The following is a 26244-nucleotide window of genomic DNA, read 5'->3' as shown; positions in this document are numbered from 1 at the left end:
ATACCAAGTCACTGAAGCCAGAAATTCTGCTTCTCCCTGTCCAGTCTGGGATTTGATTTTCCCCCAGATTACAAGCTAAAAAGTTAGCCTGTGACTTATGGAATAGAAGACTCTGCTGTTTCACAATAAAGGATGAGATTCTTGGGTCAAAACAACTTTACTTACAAGCAGCAAGTGGCATGAACATTATGTTTGCATGGGTTCTGCTGGTCCTCCCCGTCCCACAGGTGGGACGCATAGGGCCCAGATAAATGCTACACATACAGTGGTTTGAACCACAGCTGAGGAACAGTGAGCCCAGGGCATCCACTGCTTTTCATAGTAAGCAGTAAGTAAGCCTGCTCTTGCTCCCAAAGGGAGACATTACCTCATCCCTCAAGGTTGCCTTACTGCAGACACAACCTGCAATAATGGCTCAGGTCACGAATGCTCAGGGCCTTGCTTTTTTTTTTTTTTTTTTTTTTTGAAACAGAGTCTCACTATGTCGCCAGACTGGAGTGCAGTGGTGCGATCTCAGGTCACTACAACCTCCACCTCCCGGATTCAAGTGATTCTCCTGCCTCAGCCTCCCTAGTAGCTGGGACTACAGGTGCATGCCACCACACCCAGCTAATTTTTGTATTTTTAGTAGAGACGGGGTTTCACCATGTTGGCCAGGATGGTCTCGACTTCTTGACCTCCTGATCTACCTGCCTCGGCCTCCCAAAGTGCTGGGATTACAGGGTGAGCCACCGTGCTCGGCCACGAATACGCAGGCCCCTACATTCTTGGCATGCCAAGATGTTTCAGGGTGTGAGAGGCACACAGAGAAGTGTCTACCAACGCTCCCTTGCCACCATATGTAATTTGCTTTCCAGTACTCTGAGTCCTCCTCCCAATCTCTCATTCAGGCCTCTCTTCTCCACCCGCCTATCTACTTCCAGCTCCATTCTCAGCTCACAGTCTGCACCCTTTGCCTAGTATACTGCAGTCACCCCCTAACTGGTTTCACTGCCTCTGTCCCTGCCGATCCATCCTCTATTCTGGTCCCAGAGAGATCTTTCTAAGATTCCGATTCTATTATGTGAAACCAATAGTAGGCTCCACTCCCAAGAGTAAATTCCAACACCCCCAGGCATAGCATTGAGGATCTTTCATGATCTGACCTCAGCCAACTTCCCAGCTCCATCCCTGCCACTGCTCCTTCACATCCGATGCCCAGGCCCAGTTCAGGGCCCCCAGGTGAACCCTGCTGTCCCACACCTCCATGCCTTTGCACGTGCTCTTGCCGTTGCCTCCTATCTGAGTCAATTCAAATGTCCTTTCCTCTGTGAAGCCTCCCGCTGCGTCCTGCTTCCTTTTCTTTGCTCTCATCATTATTTACTGGCTTTCCCAGTCAACTCCCACGCATGAAGAGTTGAGATTCTGTCTTTTCTCTGTGTACCCCCAGGAACCTGGTTTGGTTCCTGAAGCATAAGAAATAGAGCCAGGGCTGGGCACAGTGGCTCACACTTGTAATCCCAGCACTTTGGGAGGCCAAGGCGAGTGGATCACCTGAGGTCAGGAGTTCAAGACCAGCCTGGCCAACATGGTGAAACCCCGTCTCTACTAAAAAATATAAAAATTAGTCAGGCATGGTGATGCACCCCTGTAGTCCCAGCTTCTCGGGAGGCTGAGGCAGAAGAATCACTTGAACGCAGGAGGTGGAGGTTGCAGTGAGTCAAGATTGTGCCACTATACTCCAGTGCCTGGGCAACAGAGTGAGACTCTGTCTCAGAAAAAAAAGAAAGAAAGAAAGAGAGAAAGAGAGAAAGAAGGGAGGGAAGGAAGGGAGGGAGGGAGGGAGGGAAATTGAATCAGAGTTCAGGTCTACTCCCTGGTACCTCTTTCGTTGACTCTTGTCTTCCTGCCTCTTCATCTTTGTGTCCTTAGCCTGGATTTACCCCTCTGCCCCTCTAAACTCAACAGATGGGCTCATCCCTTGGCAAAGCTCTCATCCAACCTGAACCCTCCTGCTCGGTACTTTCTATTTCTAGTCAAATCAGTTTCTACTGATGAGCAATTTTAGGAAAGGAACAGAAGGGCCAAGGTAGAGATTGGAATAGTGAGAAATAAAATGGAGAGAGACTGAAAAAGGAAAATGATAAAGGAAATGAGGAAAGAGAATGAAAAAAAAAAATAGAGGGACCTGTAGAAACAAAAGGAAAGGCAGAGAAAGAGGGAGAGAAAGATTCAGCGTTCATCTAGCCATGAACACCAAACAAATCTATTGAAAAAATTTTGGGAGGCAGGCACAGTGGCTCGCATCTGTAATCCCGGCACTTTGGGAGGGTGAGGCCAGTGGATCGCTTGAGGCCAAGAGTTTAAGACCAGCCTGTGCAACGTAGTGAGACCTCATCTTTATTTAAAAAAAAAAAAAAAGTAAAATAAAATATTAGCCTGGCATGGTGGTGCATGCCTATGGTCCCAGCTACTTGGGAGGCTGAGGCAGGAGGATCGCTTGAACCCAGGAGTTGGAGGTTGGGGTGAGCCACGATTGCACCACTGCACTCCAGCCTGAGTGACAGAGACCCTGTCTCTGAAAAAAGAAAGAAAGAAAATCGTTTTTATCCAGCTCAACAGTAATTTACTCAGCACCTGTTTGCAATGCTTGACACTCTCCCACAGTTTGTATAACAGCTTATCTGGTTCCCCTACCAAAACTTCAGGGTCTCATTTTGAAATCTGTCTTCCCATAGAATTGTGAAGGTTTTACACACATGTGAAAAAGTGACTTGAATTCAAATAGACGTTCATTGGATTCCTTGATTTTCAGAAATTTTCTTCGAAAAATTATGAGTCTTGATCAATTTAGCAGCTGTGGAGAAGAAAAGTGTCTTAGGAGGCAAAAAATTTCCTGAATGCCTCTTGCAGTTCGATTTTTAGAGAAGCTGATTCTGAGATTAGCATGTAGAGTGTTGACTGGAGAGGACTTTCTGGATTAACACCTGGAAAAGGAAGGAAATAAAAGGAAGAGAAAAGGGGCAGATGTGGGACAGAGGAAGAAGTTTGGCTGGAATGCAGTCTCAGTGAGGTCTCCGCTGACCCCATAGGACTCCCTGAGGCTGCCATGATGCTTCAGATAGGTTGTAAAAAAATACCTGAGGCTGGGTAATTTATAAAGAAAAGAGGTTTAACTGGCTCACACTTCTGCAGGCTGTGCAGGAAGCACAATGGCATCTGCTTCTGGGGAGGCCTCAAGGAGCTTTCCATCGTGGCAGAGGGCAAAGCAGGAGGAGGCATCTTACGTGGCAGGAGCAGGAGGAAGAGTGAGACAGGGGAGGTCCCACACACTTTTAAACAACCAGATCTCATGAGAACTTACTCCTGCTGATGACAGCACTAGGGAGATGGTGTTAAACCATGAGAAACCGCCCCCATGATCCAATCACTTCCCACCAGGCCCCACCTCCAACATAGGGAATTACAATTTTTTTTTTTTTTTTTTGAGACAGAATTTACTCTGTTGCCCAGGCTGGAGTGCAATGGCGCGATCTAGGCTCACTGCAACCTCTGCCTCCTAGTTCAAGCGATTCTCCTGCCTCAGCCTCCTGAGTAGCTGGGATTGCAGGCGCCCACCACCACACCTGGCTAATTTTCATATTTTTAGTAGAAATGGAGTTTCACCATGGTGGCCAGGCTGATCTTGAACTCCTGACCTCAGTGATCCACTGGCCTTGGACTCCCAAAGAGCTAGGATTACAGGCGTGAGTCATGGCGCCCGGCCGGGGATTACAATTTGATATGAGATTTGGTGGGGACAGAGATCCAAACCACATCATTTGTCTTACATTGTGGCAAGGGGGAAGGGGGGAAGAGGGTCTGGTCTTTATACTTCCACACTGACCATTCAGTGGGCACCAGCTGCCTACACCCCCACCAGGTCTGACCTTGGGCAAGGCAGCTCTCTCAAGCTTGTGACTGTCAACCAGCAGCCTTCCAGCAGGTGGGGAAATAAATCCTTCCGTTCTGGAGGGGAATGAGTGCATCACAGCACTCATTGTTTCTTTAACAGATTTTTATCCAATGTAACAATCACTTCTCAAGATAATATGTATTGCATTGTCCCGAACTCCCATTCTATTCCCAAAAAAAATCATTTTTTTTGGTTTAGTTAGGTTATTGTGTGGCGTAAAATTATTTTTAAAAATCTTAGTGTGTATATATACACAGAAGTATGTGTACGAATGCACAGAGTCACACACATAGAATTTGTATGTGATTATGCCAAGCCGATGTTTGTTTGTTTGTTTGTTTGTTTGTTTGTTTGTTTTTGAGGATCTTACTCTGTCACCCAGGCTGGAGTACAGTGGCACAATCACGGCTCACTGCAGCCTCCACCTCCTGGGCTCAAGTGATTTTCCTGTCTCATCCTCCCAAGTAGCTAGGACCACCAGGCTCACACCACCATGCCCTGCTAATTTTTTTATTTTTTATTATTTTTAGTACAGACAAGGTCTCACTATGTTGCTCATGCTGGTCTCAAACTCCTGAGCTCAAGTGAGCCTCTGTTTCAGCCTCCCAAAGCTCTGGGATTACAGGCATCAACCACCATACCCAGCCATATCAAACTGTTAATACTGGTTTTTCCCGAAGAGTTATATGGGTGTTGGTGGACAGAGGAGGGTCTGTTAGAAGAGAGAGCTTTCATTTTCTTACTTCATACAATGCAGCAGTTTCCAATTTTAAAACAAATTAGAATATAAATATGTATCATATATTATACACACACATATTCGTACATATAAGCAAACAAAGGACGATAACTCTGGGAATTGAAAACTCTGGTTTCAAATCAGCTGTACCAATTTTACCTTCTCTGGGCTTTATCCTCCTTTGTAAAATGAGTGGATTGGATCAGATGACCTTGAAGGTCTCTTCTGGTTCTAACATTCTAACTGTGTGAAAGGAATTAAAAATAGATGCCCAAGGAGACAGCCGGCCAAAAGGCATGCAGACAATCATTTCAAGGGGCTTCCACACTTCTAAATGAGGGTGTTTGTCACCAATGATCAGTGAAGTTTTAAGGTTTCTTGGTTTTAAGTTTTTGTTTTAATTTTGTCTTTCTTCTATTCTGTAGTAAAATGTGAAATATGTAACTATCTTAGACTAAAATAAAAGTCAGGATTTTAACTTCACAGCAGGCTTTAAGCAGAGAGATTGAATTCTCTAAATTCAAATTTAGATGCCTAAAAAAAAAAACAGCATCACCAGGATAGGCATATTTAACGGATTAGTAAGTTATTCAAGCACTGTGAATTTTGAGTGAAGGAATGTTTTTAAAATGTGTATTTCTTTGCCAACTAGTGTTTTAATTGAAAGTGATCTTTATCACACACACACATAGAAAGGTAACTATGGAAGGTGATGGATAGGATAATTTCCTTGACATTTCATTATGTATGTATATATCAAAGCATCAAGTTGTATACCTTAAATATACACAGTTTTTAAAAAGAAAAGAAAGTGATCCACATTTCTTTTAGAGTATGGTTCACACATGTTGTACAGTACATGTTAAAAAAAGGTGTTCTGAGAAAAAGCACCCAGTTACCATCAATTGATCATTATTTAGGGGCCCCTAAATATCTCACTCCTACATTGTAATGATGTCACACGGTGAAATATGTAACTACAGTGTCAACAGACTAAAATAACAACCATGGGATTCTGACTTAACAGCAGGCTCTGAGTAAACTGTGATATAAACAGACTGCAGCATCTTGCAAGAAAAGAAGATCCATTTTAATATTTCCATTTGGAAGAAATACTTTGTTTTCCAGCTCTTTAAAATGAAGAACCTGATTGCAAATCTTTGAAATAAAGACTTACTCCAAACCAGGGTGTGTAAGACTGTAAGTCCAACTGAGAACCTGACGACAAAATTATCTGCCCAAAATGATACGTCTTGTCAAAGGTAGAGTCAGAACCAGATCTGGGGTCTCCTGACTTTCAGTCTAGTGTCTTTCCTCTACCCCTTGTGTCCCATCAGTTTCTGCTTGAGTTTACCTTCTGGTAAAGAGCTGGACTTGCATGGACTCTGCTTAGACTTTGTCTCATGTTTTAGCCTGTGTAGCACTTCCCAATATCCACCCCATTCCTTTTCTACTACCCTCTTGTTGACCGTCTTTTCCCCTTTAAGTCAGTTTCCTTTTGTTTCCAATGGGTTACACCATCATTGGACACCATGCTTCAACTTCCTCTTGAAGCTCTGTTGTGGTCTCAGGACCTAACCTCTGCTTCTTCTTATAGTCAGACCAAAGCATGGGCAGAAGTTCATCAAGAATGTAAGGCTGGAAGTCAGAATGGGGAAGACCAAGGATCTGGTGAGGAATCAAGTGCAGTGTTGAGCTGAACACATAGTTTGGACCCAGAGATTTTTTAAATATCTGTAAATATAACCTCTTTGGTCCTCTGCTTATCCTTTCTAAAATATAGGAATCGAATAAAAAGATCTTTAGGATTCCTTTTAGCTCTAAAATTCAATGACTTCTGAAGCTTTCTTCTTCTTGTTAGTCAATCAGCAAAATGGTTTATTGAGGGCCTTCCATGGACTCTGTACTTGAGGGTTCTATGGAGCATGTAAGAGAAAGTGGTTGTAATCTACTTGGGAAGATAAAATTAACAGACACCACTAGAGAGCAAAACAAACACTATAAAGTCTAAGTGAAGCATGAACTATAAATGGAGTAGGAGTTGGGAGGAGAGAAATCCCTGGGCTTCAGAAAAGTGACAACACTGGTTGCACGGGTTGGGTGATGCATGATTGATAGAGAAGAATTCAGACAATATTTGAATCCAGATATTTTGAATCTTCTGTGTTCTACAGATTCTCTTCTACTTCTTTTCATCTAGAAATTCTGAGTTTATCTGTTGCCATTATTTGAGGGTCCTGGTAGCCCAGGTGGCAGTTAGCTGCGGGGAAGGGTCTTTTTCTTCTTCTTTTATGTGCAAAAAGTGTCTGTCTGTGACAGAAGAGATTCCCTGGCCAAGAGCAAAACTGACATTTCACTGGTCCCAAGGTGGTGGCTGAACCAGTTATTTCAATTCCTATTTTGTATGTCCTTGGCAACCAGAGCTTGAGAGTTAAAAAAGGAAGGAAAACACAATCTGTGGGAAGCATAAAACCAGCTCCTCAACCTCTTCCATAAAAAGAGAAGAAATAGGTCTGAGCCACCTCTCCAAGAGGGAACATTCTTACAGCACTAGAGAATGTAGTGAGTGCCAAGAGGAGGGAAAAATATCAATCCCGATTTTGAAAGCTGACAGAGGGTGTATGGGATAAAGCAAGTGAGACATTCAAATATGTTCATTACTCTCTTTCTCTTCCTCTCTTAATAAGCCCCTTCTCTGCCACATGTACCTACATTAGTCTTCCTTTCCTCACTCACTGAAATGTGCATATGCACTGATGCTCAGAAAAGCACCTCAACACCAATATATAAAGATACTCACATTGTACTGATACATCCATAAGGATATTCATTCTCACAATCACATTCATTCAATTCAATAAACATAGATACCTGTAACATGCTCTGTAAGCACTCTGCTGGAGATGTCAAGATGAATAAGACTTAGTTTCTGTCCTAAATAGTATATTGTAATAAACTTATACCAACAAACATTCAAGTGGAAGCCCAGAGGTGTACACACACACGTTTCTAATCCTACAGATGTGTACATACTTGTACGCCCACTGATATGTGTATACACTGAAATAGAAAAACAGAACTGATCATTCACCTGTTTCGTAAATTCTCATACTATTAATACTGAAATATTTCAGATGGGGGAGTTTCATGTTCCTGTTTTTTTGTTAGTTTTTTCATCTCCTTTCAAATTCTAAAACTGATTTACCTTTATAATTCCATTTTTAAAATTTCTTTCCCTTTAAACAACTGTTACTTCTTTCTTTTTCTTCTTCTTCTTTTTTTTTTTTTTTTTTTTTTTTTTTTTTTTTTTTTTTTACAGAGTCTGGTGCTGTCACCCAGGTAAGAAGTACAATGACATGATCATAGCTCACTGCAGCCTCAACTCCCCGAGCTCAAGCGATCCTCCCACTTCAGCCTCAGCTGGGACTACAGGGACACACCACCACACCTGGCTAATTTTTTGTATTTTTTGTAGAGATGGAGTCTCACCATGTTGCTCAGGCTGCTCTTAAACTCCCTAGCTCAAATGATCTGCCTGCCTTGGCCTCCCAAAGTGCTGGGATTACAGGTGTGAGCCACTGTACCCAGCCTTATTACTTCTTCTTTCATATGAATTATTCCACATGTAGAAACTGAAATAAAAAAAGAGAGAAACCTTGCCCAGGGTAAAAATACATAACCTCAGGAGTAAAATCTGTCTTTTTATATTCAGCTGATACAATGAATATTTATTCACAGATCCCTTAATGATATCGTTCTTGTAATGGGTATTTTGAACTATGATATATGAAATTACCATATTCTTTTTTACTTATTGTAGGTATTTGAAGAAAGAAGAGCCCTGCTTGGCAAATGGGTAAACATTTAAAATATAGTTTATATTTATATTAAAAACATAATGTTTTTGCATTATGTTATGTTATCTGTTTTCATCTTTCAGGCTGCTTTTAAAAAATCAGACTGGGTGGCTTACAAATAACAGGCATTTTTTTACTCAACTTGGATAGAAAGAAAAAACCCCAGACATTTATTTTTCATGGTTCCAGAGGCTTAGGAAGCTCAAGATCAAGGTGCTGGCAGATTCAGTGTCTGCTGAGGCCTGTCTTCATAGACAGTCACCTCCTCACTGTGTCCTCATGTGGAGAAGAGGGGGAATGAGTTATCTGGGGTCTCCTTTATAAGGACAATAATCCCCTTCTTGAGGCCCACCCTCATTTGACCTAATCACTTCACAAAGGCCCCACCTCCTAATCCCATCACACTGGGGGGTTGAGATTTCAACATGAATTTGGGGGTGACATAAACATTCAGTCTGTAGCATTATCACAGAGCCCAGAGAATTCAGCTTGGATTTAAGGGAGTGCTTCCTCATTTCCTGAGAAGCATGACAGGTGCTTTCTGTAAGTGTCAGTTAGGATTTGGTCAGGGAAACAGAAATCGTATCTTATTTTAACAGACATAATTAAATGAAAAGGATTGGTTAAGCAAATATTGGAGAACAGAAGAGACAGAAAGGGAAGGCTGAGGTTCCAGGGAGGTAGAACTGTGGGAATTAGCTACCACCAGCTCTCCTGGTACTGGGAGCTCAGAGGGAAGACCTTCAGCACCATAGGGAAGCCAGATTTCTATGGAGTAAAGCAGATGACATCACAGCCAGCTGGTTCTGATACAGCTGGCAAAACATGATGGTTCTAGGTGTATGGAAAAAAAAGCTGGACCTTGGAATCAATGGCTACTGTCAGGGTCAAGAGTTAGGTGATCCTGATAGGAACAGCAACCAAGCAGGAGTAAGTTTCTCGTCCCTCAGTTTCCCTCTAGCACCTTCCTCCTCATTGGCAGCATTTATCAGGGAGCCAGCTGTCAAAGGAGAAACATGGTGATAGAGATCCTGCCTTCTTTTCTTTTTTTGAGACGGAGGTTTGCTCTTGTTGCCCACGCTGGAGTGTAATGGTGCCATCTCAGATCACTGCAACCTCCTCTGCCTCCCGGGTTCAAGTGATTTTCCTGCCTCAGCCTTCTGAGTAGCTGGGATTACAGGCACCCACCACCACGCCTGGCTAGTTTGTTGTATTTTTAGTAGATCTGGAGTTTCACCATGTTGGTCAGGCTGGTCTTAAACTCCTGACCTCAGGTGATCCATCACCCTTGACCTCCCAAAGTGCTGGGATTACGGGTGTGAACCACATGCCCAGCCCAAGAGATCCTGCCTTCTATGCTCACAAAGTAGAGCATAGAAAGGTGGATTTGGGTCAGGTGCAATAGCTCACAGCTGTAATACCAGTACTTTGGGAGGCTGAGGGAGGAGGAGACCTTAAAGCCAGGAGTTTGAGACCAGCCCGGGCAACATAACAAGACCCCATATCTACAAAAATAATAATTTTTTTTTTTTTTTTTGGAGACGGAGTCTCGCTCTGTCGCCCAGGCTGGAGGGCAGTGGCCGGATCTCAGCTCACTGCAAGCTCTGCCTCCCGGGTCTACGCCATTCTCCTGCCTCAGCCTCCCGAGTAGCTGGGACTACAGGCGCCCGCCACCTCGCCCGGCTAGTTTTTTGTATTTTTTAGTAGAGACGGGGTTTCACTGTGTTAGCCAGGATGGTCTCCATCTCCTGACCTCGTGACCCGCCCGTCTCGGCCTCCCAAAGTGCTGGGATTACAGGCTTGAGCCACCGCGCCCAGCCCAAAAATAATAATTTAAAAAATTAGGCAGGCGTGGTGGTGCATTCCTATAGTCCCAGCTACTTGGGATGGACGAGGCAGGAGGATTGCTTGAGCCCAGGAGTTCAAGGCTGTAGTGAGCTGTTGCACTGGTGCACTCCAGCCTGGGCAACAGGGCAAGACCATGTCTCAAAACAAACCCCAAAATAGAAAGATGAATTTGGATCTGAGGGACAATAACTTAGTAACCAGCACAGTTTACCCATTTGGCTACTCAGCATTCATATATACCTTTCTATAGATCCTGACACTTTCATACAAGAACTGTAACAATGTTATGTTTTTACCTAACAAGATACAACTGTCCTTCATCAAAAACTAGGACTTTCTCGTCTGTTCCTCAAAAGGAGGGACACAAAGTCTCAATGGCCATTCCTGGATGATGATCAAAATATCCATCTCTGGGCATTTTTTTTTTTTTTTTTTTTTTTGAGATTCTCTATTTTCTTTCTTCAAGAGAATAATCTACGAAGGCAGGGCTGGCTTCTATCCTGTTTTTCGTTGTACATACCTCGATGCTTACCAGGCATTAACAGATATTTTCTAAATCAATAAATAATGGTCTCTTGTTTTTCTCCTTTCCCCAAACAAACTTATTCCTTAAAATCACTAAGTCATATGGTAGCCTATGTACCCCTGCAAAAACCCAATGAATGGGGCTTAAGGGAGATATTTCTACTTTATTTACCTTTCTGTCTCCATTTTAATTTTTAGATTTTCTTTGTGTATTTCATGGACTTCAAGACAGTAACATAAGAAATGCATTTTCGAAGGCCGGGCGCGGTGGCTCAAGCCTGTAATCCCAGCACTTTGGGAGGCCGAGACGGGTGGATCACGAGGTCAGGAGATCGCAACCATCCTGGCTAACACGGTGAAACCCCGTCTCTACTAAAAATACAAAAAAACTAGCCGGGCGAGGTGGCGGGCGCCTGTAGTCCCAGCTACTCAGGAGGCTGAGGCAGGAGAATGGCGTGAACCCGGGAGGCAGAGCTTGCAGTGAGCTGAGATCCGGCCACTACACTCCAGCCTGGGCGACAGAGCGAGACTCCGTCTCAAAAAAAAAAAAAAAAAAAAAAAATGCATTTTCGAAAGAAAGAGAGAGAAAGGAAGGAGGTGGGGAGGGAGGGAGGGAAGGAGGGAAGAAGGAGAAATAAAGATACCAGTGTTTTTACTTAGCATTGCTTGGAATTTTCACTGTAGGCATCCAGCACTGTGTTAGTTTTAAAGTTTAATCTAGTATTAGAAGTGAAGTCATTTTTTTAAAAAGAATCTAGACAGTGAGAGATAAAATGTAATATGAATTGTATTCAATGATAGACAGTCTGGAAGTGTTTTCATATTTGGCCATAGAATTTGGCAATTTTTGTTCATTTATTTGCACATGGTTCTGTCTAATGTTCTGTACAACAGCAAATAAAACAATCAAGAGAAACTGAAAAGCTCTTCTACTTTGCTGTTTCATGCTACTACTTAATCCCCTTCCTCTCAAATCTCTGCCCTTCGATCCCTGTTGGAAAAGGCTATTGCCTCCCAAATTGAGAGAGAACACAGCAGGAGAAGTGAAGAGGGAAAGAATCTCAGATTTTCTCTCAGCTTCTGCTCTGTTGCTAGTATAAATAATAGTAATATCATAACCTATTTTAATAAAGTAGATGACATCACTTTTAACTTGCTGGAAACAACCACAATCAGAGTTAGAATTCAAAAGAGAAACAAGGAAAACTATTTTGCAAATTGCATGACAGAAAAATGATTAATATCCAGGATATATAAAGAGTTCTTACAAGTCAATAAGAAAAATACAAATGTCCCTACAGGATAATGGGCTAATATAAGAATGAGGAATATTTTAAAAATAAATGAACACTAAGCATATAAAATATGCTCAATTTTACCAAAATCAGAGAAATGCAAATGAAAACAATGAAATTCCCAAATTCTCTCTTCCTTGCCTGTATGGCAAAAATTGAAGAATTAGATAATATATATAACTCTTCATTATATATATTATATATATAATATACCCTGCAAGGAAGGATTCACTAGAGAGCAGGAAGATACTTTTAAACTCACTTGGAGGGAATGTAAAATGGTAAAGACCTTTTAAAGACCATTTGACAGGATCTGTTAAAATTTTAAATGCACGTACCCTTTGAGCCTCTATATTTATGTATACTAGAGATTTATTCATTCAGAACATGAAAAGGCATGAAAAAGCATGTACCAAGATACTGCTCCTTCTCCTTCTTTTTCTTTCTTCCTACTGGAAATGTATCAGTAGTAATGGTATCAGTAGTAAACTGAGTAAACAAAAAATGCTATATTCATCCTACTATGACAGAATGAGAAGACAATATGCCCTGGAGTTCATTACATATCAGGACATGTGTGGCTACATTTTGTTTATTTATTTATTATTATTATTATTTTTTGAGATGGAGTCTCACTCTGTCACCCAGGCTGGAGTGCATTGGCTCACTGCAACCTCCGCCTCCCAGGTTCAAGCAATTCTCCTGCCTCAGCCTCCTGAGCAGCTGAAATTACAGGCGTGTGCCACCACGCCCAGCTAATTTTTGTATTTTTAGTAGAGACAGCATTTCACCATGTTGGTCAGGCTGGTGTCGAACTCCTGACCTTGTGATCCACCCACCTTGGCCTCCCAAAGTGCTGGTATTACAGTCCTGAGCCACCACGCCCGACCATTTTGTTTATTTTTTAAACTGCTGCATAGTATTCCCTGGGATGGGTATACTCTAATTTATTTCACTACCTCCAACTTGATGGAGATATGTGTGTGTGTGAACGTATAGGAATGCATGACCATCTTCCAGGCATGGTGGTGTGCGCCTCAAGTCCCAGCTAATCCAGAGACTAAAGCAGGAGAATTACCTGAGTCCAGGAGTTTGAAGCTGTAGTGCACCATGATCATGCCTGTGAATAGCCATTGCACTCCAGCCTGGGCAACATAGCAAGACCTTGTCTATGAAAACAATTTTTCTTTTTTTCTGAGACGGGTTTTCGCTCTTGTTGCCCAGGCTGGAGTGCAATGGCGCAATCTCGGCTCACCGCAACCTCCTCCTCCTGGGTTCAAGCAGTTCTCCTACCTCAGCCTTCTGAGTAGCTGGGATTACAGGCATGTGCCAGCATGGCCAGCTAATTTTGTAAATTTTTTTCAGTAGAGACGGAGTTTCTCCGTGTTGGTCAGGCTGGTCTCAAATTCCTGACCTCAGGTGATCCGCCCGCCTCAGCCTCCCAAAGTGCTGGGATTACAGGCATGAGCCACCATGCCCGGCCTTAAAAATTGTTTTTTATTTTTAGTTAGAAAAAAAGGAAATGCATGAACATCAAACTTTTGAACAGTGGTTATCTCTGGGAGATGAAATGAGATTTGTTAGGGAGCAGTGTTAAAGAAGCTTTTCATTTTTTATTCTATTGATTCTATATGTGTCTGCTTGAAACTTTTGTTTTTTTCAAGACCGAGTCTTGCTCTGTAGCTAAGGCTTGAGTGCAGTGGCGTGATCTCGGCTCACTGCAGCCTCTACCTCCTGGGCTCAAGTGATCCTCCCACCTCAGCCTCCCAAGTAGCTGGGACTACGGGCATACGCCAACATAGCACTTTTTTTTTTTTTTTTTTAAAGAAACGATCTCGCTGTGTTGCCCAGCTGGTTTTGGTCTTGAACTCCTGGGCTCAAGCAATCCTTCCGCCTTGACCTCTCAAGAGTGCTGGGACTATAGACATGAGCCACCTCGCCCAGCCCTGTTTGAAACTTCTAAGACAAAAATGTATTTACACTTTGTGAAATTAAATTTTTGATAATAGGACTCAGAAACTCAACCAGAAGAGATAATATAACGAATAAGCCAGCAAAAACAAGCCTCTCTCTTTATCCCCCTCCCACCCTCTTTTTGCCACAAGCCTCTCTCTTTATCTCCCTCCCACCCTCTTTTTGCCATTCAGTGTGAGGTGGGTGGAACCTGATCACCCCAGCAACCTTCTCACTTCCTCAAACGGCAGCAAGAATCCTTGTAACAACTACTCTAAAAATAGGATGTGCACAGTTATATTGAGTCAAGAAAGCCTTAAAAAAGGCATCCTTCAGGAATGAATCGTGAAGCGAGGTACCGTACGTGATGCTAGAATAGGAGAATAATGGTCCTGACAGTCCCCTAGTCTCATACATGAGGTCCTTGGCTACTCAGTCAGGGGTATTTTTCCTTGAGAGGTGACGCAAGAGATGTGGGGGATAACTGAATTCCTGTACAGTTAACCCTTCCATGGATTATGTACTTTTTGGATTATTTCTAGCACCTTCTAAATCCTAAAGGGATTTTCCCCTACTGTTCAGCATTCTTCTGAGTCATCTCCCAACCTTCTTCAGTTGGTAGTTCAAGGAATGTAAATTAGTTTTCTATTAGCCTAAACAAACATAATTGGAAAGGAAAATCCCTTGAGGCAAAGAACACCTATCAAAGCCAAACAAATTACCTCTGACCATTGTAATCAGGGAAATAAATGAGGAACCAATGTAATTATCTTTTTCATCGCTAGAGAAAGTGTTTTAATGTTTTCTTTTATAGATTTCTTCAGTATTTTATCATCCTGATGTTCTTTTATATTTGTGTTAAATCACTCATTCTGCAACGTGAGCCCATTCTCTTTTGAGGGCAGCAGGAAAGTGGATGAGCTAGCCTCATTTATTCTAAATGCACTTTCCATCCTTGTCAATGTACAAACATGGTAATTTTATGCGCATTTCTTTTTATAGTTACTTAACCCACATACATATTATTTTTAACATCACTGTGACATTTTCTAATAGTAGCTGCCATGTCTACAATGAGTCATGTACTCTATTAGGAATTTTATACATATATTATTGTATTTAATCCTCTCAACCACCCTACAAGGTAGATGTAATTATCGCTAATGTATAAATGAGGAAATCGAGGCTGACATATTTTTGATGAGTAAAATAACTAATAGAATATTGGGAGTGAGACAGCAAATTGTCTTATTCTGAAGCCCACCATCAACCCATAATGCCCTGCTTTCCCCTATCATGTTGTTATATTATGGTTTGTTTAGCTGATTCCCTACTACTAGGCATTTTGAGTTATCTTTGATTTTGTGGCAGCCATAATATCTTATGAAAATTTTTTGTGACCATAATCATCCTGGGTCTCAACGTAGCTCAGCCTCGCCAGACTCACATAGCACTGCCCAAATGTCATTTTAGAATGAATTCCAGGCCTGATGTGGTGGCACATCCCAGCCACTCAGGAGGCTGAGGTGGGAGGATCCCTCGAGCCCAGGAGGTTGAGGCTGTAGTGAGCTAGGATTGCACCACTGTACTCCAACCTGGGTGACAGAGTGAGACCCTGTCTCTAAAAAAAACAGAATGAAATAAAAAATAAATAAAATGAATTCCAATCTTCATTTTGTCTCTTTCAAAGAAAACAGGAAATCCAGTTCAAAACTCATAGCCATACTCCTCCAGTCTTCCTTCACTCCCGAGCTCTCCCACACTAGCTACTGTAGAGGCTACTATCACCCCGTGACTCCCATCAAGCCAGTTTTCCAACTGTTCTCCCTCTCTCTCCTCTCACCTTCTTTTTGGCTCTTTATTTCATAGATCAATTCAGCTTCTGGGGCCAGTTCCTCTGGCCTTAGCCATTCTGGCCTGGTTTCTCTCTACTCATTCTCCTGAGAACCCATCCGAAAGAGCTGGGGAAAAAGTCTCCTTTTTTTTTTTTTGAGACGGAGTCTTGCTCTGTTGCTCAGGCTGGAGTGCAGTAGCTGGGATTACAGGCGCCCGCCACCATGCCTGGCTAATTTTTTTTTTTTTTTTTTAAGTAGAGATGGGGTTTCACTGTGTTAGCCAGGATGGTCTCGATCTCCTGACTTCGTGATCTACCTGCCTCGACCTCCTGAAGTGCTGGGATTACAGGCGTGAGCCACTGCACCCAGCCAGAAGTCTCCTTTTACGGCAGTTGGAGATACGGCTTGTATAGAAACGGGGCTAGAAGTCAGGGAACACTCACATATGAATCAGTTTTATTCCCGTGGTCTTCGCAGTTAAAGTTTCTGTTTTTTCATTTTAGGATCCCCCTCCTCCCCACCACAGTGATAGTCTCCAAAGTGAGATTTGTGGGTCATTGAATAAATCTATAATAGTGGATAGTTTTAATTAGGAAGTATTTCTACTGTTATTCTACTGTTAATTTTTTTTTTTTTTTTTTTTTTGAGATGAAGTTTTTGCTCTTGTTGCCCAGGCTGGAGTGCAATGGCACGATCTTGGCTCACTGCAACTTCCGCCTCTCGGGTTCAAGCAGTTCTCCTGCCTCAGACTCCTGAATAGCTGGGATTACAGGCATGTACCGCCATGCCCAGCTAATTTTGTGTTTTCAATAGAGATGGGGTTTCTCCATGTTGGTCAGGCTGGTCTCGAACTCCTGACCTCACGTGATCCACTGGCCTCGGCCTCCCAAAGTGCTGGGATTACAGGCATGAGCCACCGAGCCTCTACTGTTAAAATTTATGGAAGGCCATTGTTTTGGACTGAGCTCCTATACTAGGCCCCAACAGACCAAACCAACCCGGAATGGAGGCCCTCTCACATAATCAAACTGAACTTTAAAAAGGGCCAGTTTAGGGAGGCTGAGGCAGGAGAATGGCGTAAACCCGGGAGGCCGAGCTTGCAGTGAGCTGAGATCCGGCCACTGCACTCCAGCCTGGGCGACAGAGCGAGACTCCGTCTCAAAAAAAAAAAAAAAAAAAAGGGCCAGTTTAAATTAAAAATGAAAAACAGGACCAAACAAACAAACAAACCCAAAACAGGAGATTCACAGCCACCAATCTGAAGGGTCCCAGTTTATCTGAGCTGGCATAAGAAAGTCTTACGTGTTAATCTTATGAGGAAAGTAACTCTGAAATAATCAATCCACTTTTTGTTCCTTATTTCTCCTTTTTTAAAATTTACTTTATTATTATTATTTTTCTCTGACAGGGTCTCTCTCTGTTGCCCAGGCCAGAGTGCAATGGCATGACCACAGCTCACTGCAGACTCTACCACCTGGGCTCAAGCAATTCTCCCACCTCAACCTCCCGAGTTTCTGAGACCACAGTTGTACACCACCATACCCAGCTAACTTTTTACTCTTTTGTACAGATGGGGTGTTGCTCAGGCTGGTTTCGAATTCCTGGGCTCAAGAGATTCTCCTACCTCTGCCTCCCAAAGTGCTGAGATTACAGACATGAGCCACCGCACTGGGCCTATTTCTGCTTTCTTCAACCCTTTTCCAACCCTGAAGCCAACCAACCTCCTCTGCTCAACTCTGAGGACCTGCTGTCTGTTCTTTTGATGGGATGCTGCCTGATTCATGAATCGCTAATAAAAGCCAATTAGATCTTTAAATGCAATTTGTTGACATTTTGTTTTTTAACACTATTAAAAAAAAATCAAGTTGACCCTTGAGAAGCCAAAAAGAAAAAAAAAATCAAATTAAATTTAAAATATATTGTATAACTATAATGAAGTTAACTTGTTGTAATGCTTGCAAAAAATAAATTTTTCCTTTACATGCCTTTTTAGGTAGTCAGTGTATTTTATGATTACGACTAAACGATTATAAACAGATTATAAAATTCTGTTTATAGTCAGGTGCGGTGGCTCACGCCTGTAGTCTCAGCACTTTGGGAGGCCAAGGTGGTTGGATCACGAGGTCAGAAGTTCGAGACCAACCTGACCAACATGGTGAAACCTTGTCTCTACTAAAAATACTAAAGTTAGCCAGGTGCGGTGGTGCGTGCCTGTAATCCCAGCTACTTGGGAGGCTGAGGCCGGAGAATCGCTTGAACCCACAAAGTGGAGGTTGCAGTGAGCTGAGATTGCGCCACTGCACTCCAGTCTGGGCGACACAGCGAGACTCCATGTCAAAAAAAAAAAAAAAAAGTCTGTTTATAACTGTACTGAATATCTATATCTGAAATGCAATGATATACAAAAATACAGCCAGCTGAAACTTCCCTATTTTCTCTTCCCCAATGGGCCAGGGAAGAAAAGAGATTTAGACTTCCAGTGAAGTGGCTCACTGAGCTGGTAGGTGTTCTTTCCTTCCTCTCTTTTGGTTTTGGGCAGTCCCAAGGTGCTCATCCTTGGTCATTCCCTGATCTTGGGTGTTGTTCAGGGCAATCTCTGAGGAAAATTGTGAGGTAGCCAATTGTTGGACATTCCCTGGCTTCCTTTGGCATTCACTTCCTCTCTTCAAGTCCTCCTTTATCAACACATCCTCTCCGATCATATCAGTCATTTACATACTAGTGAGAATTGACTCCAATATACTTTCCTTCCCAGGGATATTTGCTTATAATACTTTATCTCCAATTGTGAATACAAGGGTTTGTTTCTGGTCCTGCCGTTTTAAGCACTGATGGGATAATGCAGAAACTATTTGCGGGGAGGAGCTGTGCAGTTATTTTCCCTTAAAATTGTCTTTTATAAGCAGATATATTCTCAGTTTATGAATATGGGCAGCTCCCAATTTATTGTTCATATGTGACTGCAAGTTTTGAGGTCACATGCACTTCTGTGTACACACTTAGGTCATGCACATGCTCCCATATAAATGTGAGAGAAGACAGGTGGCAAAGCATGGAATTTGCTGATTAGGGAAATAAATACTTGATTTGCACTAGAAATAAGTTACTAAACTCCCTTTCTGTGCCATTGTCATCTCTTACTTGTAATGAATCTGCTATCAGACTAAACCTGGAGCTTTTTACATTTTGCTTTCTTTTGTTTTTCCAGTTTGACAAATGGACAGACTCTCAGAGAAGAAGAATCCTCACAGGCCTGTTGGAGCGCTGCTCGCTCTCCCAGCAAAAGTTCTGCTGTCGAAAGCTTCAAGAGAAAATTCCAGCAGAAGCCCTGGACTTTACAACCAAGCTTCCAAGGGTGTTATCTTTATACATCTTTTCTTTCCTGGACCCCCGGAGCCTCTGTCGTTGTGCACAGGTAAAGGCAAGGAAGGGGTATGTGGTGTTTTCTGAGAACAGCCTTAGGAAACTTGAAACTAGAAGTAGTTAAGGGGAAACACACACATACACACACACATATACACACATACACACAAACACAGACATATACACAAACACACTCATATACACACATACACACAAACACAGACATATACACAAACACACTCATATACACACATACACACACACAAATGTACACACACACACATAAACACACATACACACATACAAACATATACACATACAATTACACACAAATACAAATACAAACACACACAAACACATACACACAAACACAAATAAACACACACATATACACACATACACACATACAAACATACACACACAAATACATATGCACACAAACACACTTGAACACACATACACATACACAGACATACAGATAAACACAAACATACACATACATACACAAACACACATATACACACACACACGAAACTAAGAAAGAGATGGGAAGATCAGTATGTTCGTACATTTGTATTAACCTTCACCATCTTTGCGTCCAACTCTGTTTAGAACTCAAATGGGGAAAAAAGTATAGGCCACATTAGTATACAACAAAGAAGTATTAGCTAGTTGGGGAATTACATATACATGTAAGAAATGGGCCGGGCGCGGTGGCTCAAGCCTGTAATCCCAGCACTTTGGGAGGCGGAGACGGGCGGATCACGAGGTCAGGAGATCGAGACCATCCTGGCTAACACCGTGAAACCCCGTCTCTACTAAAAATACAAAAAACTAGCCGGGCGAGGTGGCGGGCGCCTGTAGTCCCAGCTACTCCGGAGGCTGAGGCAGGAGAATGGCGTAAACCCGGGAGGCGGAGCTTGCAGTGAGCTGAGATCCGGCCACTGCACTCCAGCCCGGGCTACAGAGCAAGACTCCGTCTCAAAAAAAAAAAAAAGAAATGGTTCGTCAGCAGGATGGTCTTATACTGTACGGCATTCAGTTGCAATAAAGTCCTCAATTGTACAGTGCAGGTCATTCATGAATAAAAAAGCTCAAAATAAGGACCTAATGAGATATGTACAAAAGAGAATGAGACTAGAAGAGATCCAAGTGGGCAGGTGTGCTCATACAGGCCTTAGAAAAGGAGGTGATTGTTATTATTTTTTTCCTTTACAAGTAATTCCGTCCTGTATTAAAATGAAGTTAAATTATTTTAGATATAAAACTGGTAGTCATTTTGTTGAGTCTTTTCATAGAGTCTGGCAAGACTGGAAATTACCCACCAGTGTGCATTCATATATGTGTGACATGTTAACTTGAGTTTTTAAAATTAAGAAAATGAATGCAGGAGGAAAGATGGATCTGGGTGTGGTGGCTCACACCTGTAATCCCAGCACTTTGGGAGGCCAAGGTGGGAGGATTGTCTGAGCCTAGGAGATCAAGACTAACCTGGGCAACATAGGGAGACCTCATCTTTACAAAACATTTTAAAATTAGGTGGGTGTGGTGATGTGTGCCTGTGGTCCCAGCTACTTGGGAGGCTGAAGTGGGAGGATTACTTGAACCCAGAAGGTTGAGGCTTCAGTGAGCTGTGACTGTGCCACTACACTATAGCCTGGGCAACATAGTGAGACTCTGTCTCAAAAAAAAAAATGTATTATTCAATAAATGGTATAGGGACAATTGAGCAACTCTCTGGAAAAAAAAAATTAAGTAGTATAAAAGACAGATGAAACCAAAGGAAACCATTAAAGTCCTCAAAGAAAACAGGAAAGGATGTCAGTATTCCATCATACCCAAAAGTCTTAAAAGAAAATACACAATTTAAAATCTTGCTTCCTCCATTTTTTGTATCATGAGCAAGAATGAAGAAAGCAGATTTTTAAACTGTGACTATAAAAATTAAAATATTCTTCATGGAACAGAACACCATAAATAAATCCAAACAGTAGGCAGGGAAAAAAAATCGATTGCATGCAAGGGCTAATTTCTTTATTTTTTTTTAAAGAGCTCTTATAAATCTATATTAAGAAAAAAAAAAAAAAAGACCAACAACCCAGGAGAAAAATGAGCAAAGGAAATGAACAAGTAATCTACAGAAAAAGGAATACAGATGTCTCTAGAATATGTAAGATGCTTAGCCTCATTCTGGCATGCCATCTTTCACGACTCAGATTGAGATTTGTTTTAAATGATAATATTCTATATTGGTGAGGATGTGGGAAAGCAAGAACTTTCATATATTGCTGGTAGATAAATTGATGTAACCACCATGGAGAACCATTGGGCAGTGTTAACATTTCAAATAAAAATTCCCTTTGCCCCAGCAGTTCCACTTCTTGGAATTTGTCTGATGGGTATCCTGCAACGTGGTAAAAGCCACACTTGTATAAGAATATTGCACGATTCTCTGTCCTAGCAATAGGTTGGAAACAATGAAAATATCTACCAGGAGGGACTGGGTAAATAAACTGCAACTATCTCCAAGATATGTCATTGGTTAAAAAAAAAAAAAAGCAGAGGTGTAGAACTATCCTACCACATTTTGAAAAGAATAAAGAATATATACAGCCAGGCACAGTGGCTTGCCTGTAATCCCAGCACTTCGGGAGACCAAGGCTGGCGAATGCTTGAGGCCAAGAGTTTGAGACTGGCCTGGGCATTATGACGAGACCCCCATCTCCACAAAAAATACAAAAATTAGCCAGGTGTGGTGGCCCATGACCATAGTCCCAACTACTTGGGAGGCTGAGGTGGGAGGATCGCTGGAGCCCAGGTGTTTAAAGCTGCAGTGAGCCAAGATTGCAGCACTGTACTCTAGAGCCTGGGCAACATAGCAAGACCCTGTCTCTACAGTTAAGAATTAGCCAGGTCACGCTGGGCGTGGCAGCTCATGCCTGTAATCCCAGCACTTTGGGAGGCCGAGGTGGGCGGATCACGAGATCAGGAGATCGAGACCATCCTGGCTAACACAGTGAAACCCCATCTCTACTAAAAATACAAAAAATTAGCCGGGCGTGGTAGCGGGCACCTGTAGTCCCAGCTACTCGGGAGGCTGAGGTAGGAGAATGGTGTGAACCCGGGAGGTGGAGCTTGCAGTGAGCTGAGATCGCGCCACTGCACTCCAGCCTGGGCGACAGAGTGAGACTCCATCTCAAAAAAAAAAAACAAAAAAAAACTTAGGTCAGCCAGGTGCGGAGGTGACTCACACCTGTAATCCTAGCACTTTAGGAGGCCAAGGTGGGCAGATCACTTGAGGTCAGGAGTTTGAGACCAGCCTAGCCAGTATGGAGAAAACTCATCTCTATTATAAATGCAAAAAGTAGCCCTGTGTGGTGGTGCACACCTGTACCTACACCCAGCTACTTGGGGGGCATGAGGCAGGAGGGTTGCTTGAATCTGGGAGGAGGAGGCTGCAGTGAGCTGAGATCATGCCACTGCATTCTAGCCTGGGTCACAAAGTGAGACCCTGTCTCAAAAAAAAAAAAAAGAAAGAAAGAAAGAAAAAATTAGCCAGGTATGGTGACATGTGCCTAGAGTTCCAGCTACTTGAGAGACTAAGTAAGGCAGGAGGATTGCTTGAGCCTGGGGGTTGAAGGCTGCAGTAAGCTATGATCATGCCTCTGCACTCCAGCCTGAGCAACAGGGTGAGACCCTGTCTCAAAAATACATATATATGTTTGTTACTATATACCTAGAATATTCAAGAATTATTTACCAGAAACTGGTAACAGTGGTCTCATCCAAGGAGAAGAATGGGTGACTGGGGGATAGTGATGGGAGAGGGACTTCCTTTGTTTCTTTGAATTTGGTATTAATATGCACATACCTATTCCAAAAATGATTTTTTTTTTTTGAGATGAAGTATTGTTCTGTTGCTCAGGCTGGAGTGCAGTGGCACAATCTCGGCTCACTGCAACCTCTGCCTCCCGGGTTCAAGCGATTCTCCTGCCTCAGCCTCTCGAGTAGCTGTGATTACAGCATGCGCTACCATGTCTGGCTAATGTTTGTATTTTTAGTAGAGACAGGGTTTTACCATGTTGGCTAGGCTGGTCTCAAACTCCTGACTTCAAGTGATCCACTCACTTTGACCTCCAGGGGTGCTGCGATTACAGGTGTGAGGCATCACACCTGGCCTGAAATGACTTTTTAAAAGAGCATAGCAATCTGGATGCCCAGTAATAAGAGGGTATCATACAGCCATATATGATGCATTATTATTATTATTATTATTATTATTATTATTATTTTGAGACAGAGTCTTGTTCTCGTCTCCCAGACTGGAGTGCAATGACTCGATCTCGGCTCACTGCAACCTCCGCCCCACCAGGTTCAAGCGATTCTCCTGCCTCAGCCTCCCGAGTAGCTGGGATTACAGGCGCGTGTCACCACACCCAGCTAATTTTTGTATTTTTAGGAAAGACAGGTTTTGCCATGTTGGCCAGGCAGGTCTGGAACTCCTGACCTCAGGTGATCCATCCGCCTCGGCCTCTCAAAGTGCTGGGATTACAAGCTTGAGCCACTGCACCTGGCCTATGATGCATTATTGTGCAACCATTAGTAAACATGTTTTGGAAGAACAGAGATGTTATAATATTTAAAATGAAAAAATATTTTAAGTTGTATATAGGGTTTCCTGATTTTCTTTTGTATATACTTCAAATAAAGACTGAAAGGAAAAGAACTGTAGCAGGTTGTCAATAATGGTCATCTCTGATTAATGGGGTCATGGGTTAAACTTCTCAGAATTTTTCATTTTCCACAAGGATAATATTATTATTAGAAGGAAATGTTATTTGAAATAGCTAATTCTATCATCTGTATGCACTGTAAGACATAATTTCTCCTCACTACTGACTGTGGGGAAAACACAGACCATCATTCTTCAGCTCAATTTAAAGTAAACCATATAAAGTCCCTGCTGTTTTAAAAAGATGGAAGGTTGTGGAGGAACTGTGTCCTGTAGATTTGAAAGCTCTTACTTACCTTTCAATTCTCTTCATTCCTCTCTACCTTTAAACAAACAAAATAACACAAAAAACACAAAAAACAAAAACTATATTTGCCTTGGGAAGAAAAACAACTTAAGTACTCAGGTCAAAACATTATCTAAAGAAGAGGAGAAACCCTTAGATAGGCGTGGTGCATGCCTGTAATCCCAGCTACTCGGGAGGCTGAGGCAGGAGAATGGCTTGATCCCGGGAGGCGGAAGTTGCAGTGAGCCAAGATTGCGCCACTGCACTCCAGCCTGGGCAACAAGAGCAAAACTGTCTCAAAAAAAAAAAAAAAAAAAAAAAGAAGAAGAAGAAGGAGGAAAGGAATGAAAATTGAGACTTTTCTCCCCCTTCCCTTTCCCAAAAACTCCATCTCCCCATTGAATTCTGAGTGAATTTACCATACGGAGATGAGGTTGGTGTTGTTTCATTTCTGGGTCAAACAAACTAAATGTGATTTCTGTTGCTGCCTATAGGGCTCTATCAAATCCTTAACTTTTTCCTCCTTCCCTAACCTTTCCTGAATTTATTATTTCTTCTAATTGTGCCCTACTCTTTCCTCAACGTCTCATCTTCTGCACATAAAACAATACTAAACATAGGAGGAACTCAATAAATGGTGAGTGGAAGTGGGGAGGCAGAGAGGGATAGAAAAATAGGTGTGTGGACAGCAAGGCCATTACGGAGTGTTCCCTTTTGGGGGTGAAGGGGCACTCAAAAATTATTAATTATTTAATTAATCTTGAAAAAGAGGCCAGTTTTCTAAGGGTGAAATTTGGGCTTGAAGGTTATATGTCATCTTTGCAACTCTTACAAAGACACTGAATCCCTCGTTTCAGCTTTATATGTGAACTTGATCCTAGTTTCTGGCAAGACTTATTCAAACCCTTGGGTAAATTATTATAAATATTGCTACACATAGTAGGGCCATCTCTGCCATTTGCTGGATGGGTGGGATTAGCCATAATGCTCTGGAACTGGTATGTACAGAATAAATGCTTTCTGCTTTGTGGAATCCTAAAGGCTCTATACATCACATGGTATCAGTGATTATATTCCATTATAAAATTTATATTTAGTGAAATTGAAAGAATGGAGGTGATATGGTTTGGCTATGTCCCCACCCAAGTCTCATCTTGAATTGTAGCTCCCATAATTCCCACATGTTGTGGGAGGAACCCAGGGGGAGAAAATTGAATCATGGGGATGGTTTCCCCCATACTGTTCTCATGGTAGTGAGTCACTCTTATGAGATCTGATGGTTTTATAAAGGTTTCCCCTTTTGCTTGGCTTTCGTTCCCTCTTGCCTGCCGCCATGTAAGACATGACTTTTGCCTTCCACCATGATTGTGAGGCCTCCCCAGCCACATGGAACTACGAGTCCATTAAACCTCTTTCTCTTTATAGATTACCCAGTCTTGGTATGTTTTTATCAGCAATGTGAAAACAGACTAATGTAGGAGGGAAAAGGAAGCACACCATGAAAAGAATAAATAAAGTGCAGACCCAAGTTTATATAATCCTTATACAACTTTTATATGACCTTTGGAAACCTCTGGAAAGTTCCAAAGTCTATCTGAGCCCCAATTTCCTCATTGGCAATATGAGAGTAATAATTGTACTTACCTCCCTAGGTTGCTATGAAGATAATTAATAGGTGCTCCATAAATATTAATTGACTCTGATTCTAAATCTGAATTAGAATTTAAAGCAAATGCTAATTTACTTTAAATCTGCCTGGGTAGGAAACACTTCAGGTAGGAGGTGACCATTTAAGCTATGGTTTGGAGGCAAAGGACAAAAAAAGTTATCTCAGGCCCAGGATGACAGTTCAAACCCTAGAGAAAGTGGGCATATAA

The 26244-nt window shown here is 42.2% G+C and overlaps 1 protein-coding gene across 20 annotated transcripts in view; it reads left to right on the top strand.

Moving 5' to 3' along the window:
- The window catches only part of FBXO16 (F-box protein 16), a 61815-nt gene that overhangs the window by 7773 nt on the left and 27798 nt on the right, over window positions 1-26244 (top strand). For 8 of the 20 annotated variants that reach the window (XM_065519030.2, XM_074000588.1, XM_074000585.1 and 5 more), the window contains exons 3-6: window positions 7993-8012; window positions 8494-8529; window positions 18441-18486; window positions 19195-19401. In XM_065519030.2, coding sequence (XP_065375102.1) covers window positions 7993-8012; window positions 8494-8529; window positions 18441-18486; window positions 19195-19401 — 309 coding nt within the window. The remainder of the gene's footprint in view (window positions 1-7992; window positions 8013-8493; window positions 8530-18440; window positions 18487-19194; window positions 19402-26244) is intronic. The other 12 variants (XM_045398082.3, XM_045398086.3, XM_074000586.1 and 9 more) reach the window with 4 other exon arrangements.

Source organism: Macaca fascicularis, chromosome 8 (assembly GCF_037993035.2).
Source record: "Macaca fascicularis isolate 582-1 chromosome 8, T2T-MFA8v1.1".
Taxonomy (NCBI): Eukaryota; Metazoa; Chordata; class Mammalia; order Primates; family Cercopithecidae; genus Macaca; species Macaca fascicularis.
This window is presented reverse-complemented; position numbering and strand designations above follow the sequence as displayed.